This window comes from Acanthamoeba castellanii (genome assembly GCF_000313135.1).
Source record: "Acanthamoeba castellanii str. Neff unplaced genomic scaffold scf7180000084571, whole genome shotgun sequence".
Classification (NCBI taxonomy): Eukaryota; Discosea; order Longamoebia; family Acanthamoebidae; genus Acanthamoeba; species Acanthamoeba castellanii.
Window position 1 is genome coordinate 9,285 of NW_004457290.1, and position 5,628 is coordinate 14,912.

Below are 5,628 nucleotides of genomic sequence, written 5' to 3' on the forward strand. Positions count from 1 at the left end.
GGTGGTGATCATGTCGGCCTCACGCGCCTTCGCAAGTTCCAGTCGATCCCTATAACGCACACACGCACGGTGAACACGACGAGGCACAGATCCAGCAGGGAGAGAGAGAACCAAGGGCTGTACACACCTCTCGTCGAGGTCGGACTCCTCGCTCATGGCCCGTTTGAGCTCGATCTTGCTCAAGTTGTCCCGGGCGGAGATGATTGCTCGGAACAAGCTCTGACGAAAAGAAGATCACACCCGAGTGGTGAGGCCAACCAACAACAACGCGCGCTGAACGCGGAGGCCCACGGCAAGGGGTACTAGGTCTTACCACAGGTGGGAGATCGAATTTAGCGGAGAGCTCCACAATGGACTGACCACTGCCGTAGAGTTGTGCGAGGTGCGGCGCTGAGGGATTGAAGGCAAGCCTTGAGTGTCAATGAAGGGAGAGAGAGAGAGAGAGAAGGGTCGTGCGATCTCACCTTGCTGCGCAACCTTACGGTGGCAGACCGTCGCTTGCTGTGTCTTCAGCCTGCGCGCGGGGAACAACATCCTGATTAGTTGTGCGGCGTGTCGCCCAAGGCCGGAGTGAGTGTACCAAAAGTTGTAAGAGTGCATCTGGCCCACGCTCATGATGCCGGTCTTGGCCAGCTTCTCGACCACGAGCGTGAGGGACGGTGACATGGGTATTGGCCCCCAGTGGCCCTTACTGTGCTTCTGCAACACCAACCGCACCTGCGCCTGACTTCGGGGAAGCACCACGTGCTCTGTTGGCCACGCCACCTCCCGCCTTACCACCTGCACGAGAGTGTAGAGCAGCACATCATACGAATGACGTGGTGTTGAGACTCAGTACTCCCTGAGCGCTTAGCTTGGGCAAGTCTCGAAGTAGAGGGGTGAGGCCGAGCACCTTGATTGGGCTCGAGAGTCGAGACTGCGGAGAGTCCATGTAGAGGGTGATCGAGGTGAGCCAGGGTTTCTCTGGCACCTCCTCCTCTTCCTGTTTCTCATCACATGCGATGAGGTCGAGCTTTCTCTTCTTGTTCTGGTGCTCTGCCTCGTCTTTCTTCTTCTTCTCTCCCTCGCCGGTAATGGAGACCAAGAGTGCGCGGCCGTTCTCTCCTTCCTCGTCCAAAGCGAGCTTCCTCTTCTTTCCGCTTCGCCTCTCTTCCTTCGTCTCCGTAATGCTCACCGACTTCTTTTGCTTCTTCTTCGAGGGCGTGCTCTTGGCTTCGTCAGGAAGGTCGACGTCTATCTCCTCCTCGGTCCTCTTCTGCGCCTTCTCTTTTGTAAGCAGCTGAGGCTTTGGCATGGAGTGCAGCACCCGGCCCGTCACCTTTTTGACTGTGGAGAGCACCAACGTGAGCCGGATGAAGATGGAAGGCGAGATGAGAGAGGAAATTTCGTACTTGTCGGCGAAAGCGTGCGGTAGAAGTCGAGGTACTTGTCCTTTAGCTTGGGGTCGGTGAGAGCTCCGCCCCCACCAGCAGGACCGGCACGACTGCCAGCTCGATTGCCGCCACCACCTCCCCGGCCACCTCCCCGACCAGCTCCGCTCCCGCCACGACGTTCTGCTCGAACGAAACGTCGTGGATGCTGCTGCGTCGACCCGGAAGCAGCGGACGATGCTGGCGCCTTACCCCCGCCAGGCATCTTTCTCTTGCCGGCTTGCATCTTCACAAGTTTACTTCGCTGGCAATCGCTTTTTATTTTTTTCCCGCCTTTTTGTTGGTCTTTGCTCATCAAAAAAGAGAGACGAGTTGTTGTTCTTGTTGTACGTTCAGCCCATGGTTTGTCGGAGGGAGTAGTCGGCGTGGTAGGTGGTGACGGGGACGTCCGTGACTCCGTCGAGCCCGGCGCCCTCGTCCTGCACCGGACTTCGTCCCAGCACCGCCCCGTCGCCGCTCACGCTCACCCGCCGCCTGGCCACAATGTCCATCGCGGTCGTCGTCCCTGGGGCTCCACCTTGGCCAGCTCTCGTCGCTCCACCTCCACCTCCACCTCCACCATCTGTGCCGCCGCCCGTGCCTCGGTCCATGGTGAGGGCCATCGTGGGGTGGTTGGTGAGTGGTGCTGAGGCACCCGCAGCTGAGGCGGAAGTGGTGGTGTAGCCGTCGTCTGCTGCGGGACGGCGCGGCGAGCCGATGGCGCCGTCACGGGGCGAGAAGAGCTGGCGCGCGACGGGCTTGGACGTCGCTGGCTGGCCCGTCATGTCGAGCGGCGGCGGCGGGCGGCGGTGCGTTACTGATGGCGAGGTGGTCGTTGAACCACTATTTACATCGCTTAGTGCCGGCGCCGCCTTGTAGAACACCGTTGTGACAAACTTCTCCTGTTGTTCGAGTTGGAGGTTGGAGCAGTGATGGTGCTGGTTAGAACAAACTGAGATGGATCGTGAGAAGCCCATCGCGACAGCTTGCGGCGTGCCTTATATCGTTGAGTTGTGCCAAGGATGAGGATATCGCGCTTGTGGTCGTCCTCGTGCTTCCTGAAGTACAGGTGGTTTAGCATTACATGGTTGGGCAGCGGCAACACCGTGGGATCGTCTGTGTCAGGGCCATTTACGCAACACGGAACGTCAGAAAGGCACTATAGACGCACGACACGCGCGCAGGGAGAGCGTAGGGTAGGGCAGGGTGCCTGTGGTGGTGTTGAGGACTGCTCGCGTGCCGAGAAGGTGAGGCGGCAGAACTGGAGGCTCATCAGGCTTTTTCTTTTGGCCGCCAGGTCCGGGTGTGCCGAGGTCCTGTGGTTCGTCGAACATGTCATTGAATTTGATGAGCTCTGGTATCTCCTGTGTGTAGCTTCCCGGTGGCGACCCCCGCCCTGTTGCAGAAGCCACGCGTCAGCTATCACCACTCTGAAATTAATAGATGTAGTCTTGCACTAGGGGTATGCATACCCAGCGCATTGTTCTTTGACTGGCCAAGCCGGAACTCCTTGATCTCCATGCAGTTGTTGATATTGCCTCCCGAGTCGGTAGCGACAGGCTGATCCGCTGCGTGGGTCCACTTGCCATCAACGATAAATTTGTACCTGTTTATGGTTTGGTTGCGTTGAAAGTCATATGAGCCAATGCAGTCAGAGTAAGGTTTGGCACGTGGTTGGGGAGCGTACTGGTGCACGCCTGGTGGGAGATCGATGATGGCGGTGAAGTCGTGCTCGCTGCGGTTCAACGGAATCACCCCCTGCCAATTGTTCCACGTTCCTAACCACACGACTACGTAAGACAAGGTGGGCCGAAGAAGTAAGAGGGGCGCATATGGGAGCAAGTACCCGTAACGGCAACGTTCTTGCCGCCGTGCGTCCACGTGAACACGGTGGCGACTCGCTCCTGTCCAGTTGGCACGGGACCGGAGGGAGAGACTGAGGGAAGAAGAGGCGAACAAGAAACAAGAAGAAAAGGGAGAGAACGTGTCAGCAGCAACGTTACGCTCGAGCTTGGGTGGGGGTGGGGGGACAAGCATAGCCGTACCGCACATGTTCACACCAGAGAAGGGAGAGAGTGGGACGGGCATCGGTCGCGATGGGCTGGCAATCGGCGTCGGCTGAGTCGTTGTGCGTCGGTTTGCTGATCGCGCGTCTGTGGTGCATTGCTCAGTAGGCGAACGGGTTCGTGGCCCTCCATCGCCTGCCATTGTGGCAGCTGCAACCTCACGAAGTGAAACGCTAATGGTGAGGCGGGCGTACCTGAGCGGGAGGGGGACCCCCGGGGGCTGTGGGGCGGGCTGCTGTCGGGTGTAGCGGGTGGGCTCGTCGGCGGGCTGATGAAGTATGACCGCAGACTGGCTCCACGACCGGCAGGGGTGCTACCGGGCGGGCCGGGTTTCGACGTTCCCATTCCCATCCTGGGGCGCTACTTGCCAGATGCATTTTTCATGTCAATTTACATGTTGTGGGATCCGTGCAAAAAGATGGAGAAAAAGCTACGTGCTTAACCAGTTGTTGTCAGATTCAAGATGGTGAGGCCCCTGAAGTCTGTGGTTCTTCAGATCTTTGTTGTGCTGTGTTTTGTGGCGTTTCCTCGTTCCCCCGAAGAAATTAGCCAAGAAAATCCAATTATTTCCTTTGCTAGCCCACTCCGTCAGCCTCTGGTGTAGAAGATAAAATGTATTTCCTGCTGATTTCTGATTCTTTGCTCTGTTCTCGTTTTCGGCTGGTAGGTGCCACCACACCCGTGCCCCTCCCTCACTCTGGCATGTCTTTGTCTCCATTAGAACATGGACCCATAACTTCCCCCCCCCAACCCTATGCGCCTGTCGCACAGCCGGCCATGTCTGCAGGGAAGCGCACCCCCACGGAGACAAAACCGCTGCCTCTGTGGGCTGGGTGGCTTTGTGGTGGGCTGGCCGGATGCAACGCCGAGGCCTGGACCCTGCCCATCGACATCACCAAAGTCCGGCTTCAGGTAGCTTTCCATTTCCCACTTGCCCGTACCCTTCGCTACTCTGCGTGCTGACTTCGCACGTGTCGTGCCGCTTGGTTAGCTGCAAGGACAGCAGATGGCCCTGGCTGCCCAGGCCGGCGACTCCGTTGGTGCCGTTCCGCTGGCTCCCAAGTACCGAGGGATGCTGCACGCCGGCGCCACCATTGTCCGCGAGGAAGGTATACCTTCACTCAGCTGAGAGTGGTGGGCCTGGACGCGTGCGTGCCTCAACCTCGCGCGCCTGCAGGTGCGCTGAGCCTGTGGAAGGGCATCGCGCCGGCCCTGCTGCGGCAGTTCCTGTACACGGGCCTGCGCATGGGAATCTACGAGCCCATCCGCAACTTCTTCGCCTTTGGCGGCACCAAGGCCTCCGACGCGCCACTGCTGACCAAGATCCTGGCCGGTACCGACAACTACGAGCTACTGTGTCGCCACTGTGGCGCGGTCATAACGTGAGCGTGGCGTGATGCTGCGGCAGGAATGGTGGCCGGCGGAGTGTCGGCGGCGGTGTTCACCCCGACGGACCTGCTGAAGGTGCGGATGCAGGGCTCCTCGGGCCAGCGGTACAGGAGCCTCCTGCACGCCATCAAGACCGTCGTGGCCGAGGAGAAGATCTCGGGCCTGTGGAAGGGCATGGGACCCACTTCGCAAAGAGCCGCAGGTACCCGGCCAACCCAACCCATCGCTACCGTACCGACTAGCTGGTGTAGATTCACTGTAAATGTTCATCGCCGCCTGGATCCTACAGTTGTGGCTGCGGCCGAGCTGGCGACCTACGACCAGTGCAAGCAGTTCCTGCTGGGCAACAACATCATGCAGGACAACATCTACACCCACTTTGCCGCGTCCTTCATCGCGGGATTCGTGGCCACCGCCTCCTCGTCTCCCATCGGTATGCCTCGCGACCTCTCGTGCAGCTTCCGTCCGATCATCTTCATCGTTGATGCTGATAGCACCAACCGGTCCGATGTGCACATTCCAACAGATGTGGTGAAGACGCGCGTGATGAATCAGCCATCGGACGCCAACGGCCGAGGGCTGTACTACCGTTCGTCGCTCGACTGCGCGCGCAAGCTGGTGGCCGCCGAGGGCGTGCGGGGCTTCTACCGTGGCTTCCTGCCCAACTGGATTCGGTTGGGTCCCTGGAACATCATCATGTTCCTCACCTACGAGCAGCTACGACGGGTCGTCGAGAGCACTAGCGTTCGTTAGCCAGCGCTTCG

General features: G+C 59.3%; 3 protein-coding genes across 3 annotated transcripts; 1 reads left to right on the plus strand and 2 right to left on the minus strand.

Moving 5' to 3' along the window:
* On the minus strand, positions 1–1,656 carry ACA1_040190 (uncharacterized protein; the record flags this gene model as incomplete). Its single annotated transcript, XM_004334148.1, has 7 exons — positions 1–49; positions 128–219; positions 314–390; positions 465–514; positions 581–780; positions 893–1,326; positions 1,392–1,656. Coding segments are annotated over 7 exons (1,167 nt in total), but the record flags the coding sequence as incomplete, so codon positions are not given.
* Positions 1,657–1,762: 106 nt separating this feature from the next.
* ACA1_040200 (AMPactivated protein kinase, putative) lies at positions 1,763–3,573 on the minus strand (the record flags this gene model as incomplete). Its single annotated transcript, XM_004334149.1, is given in 7 exon segments — positions 1,763–2,347; positions 2,359–2,525; positions 2,581–2,805; positions 2,882–3,015; positions 3,097–3,187; positions 3,256–3,345; positions 3,492–3,573. 7 exon segments carry the CDS (start codon positions 3,571–3,573, stop codon positions 1,763–1,765), a joined length of 1,374 nt encoding a protein of 457 aa, XP_004334197.1.
* Positions 3,574–4,481: 908 nt separating this feature from the next.
* ACA1_040210 (mitochondrial uncoupling protein) lies at positions 4,482–5,617 on the plus strand (the record flags this gene model as incomplete). The annotated part of the gene is made up of 4 exons (XM_004334150.1): positions 4,482–4,584; positions 4,653–4,808; positions 4,884–5,066; positions 5,154–5,617. 4 exons carry the CDS (start codon positions 4,482–4,484, stop codon positions 5,615–5,617), a joined length of 906 nt encoding a protein of 301 aa, XP_004334198.1.
* Between the last annotated feature and the right edge of the window lie 11 nt (positions 5,618–5,628).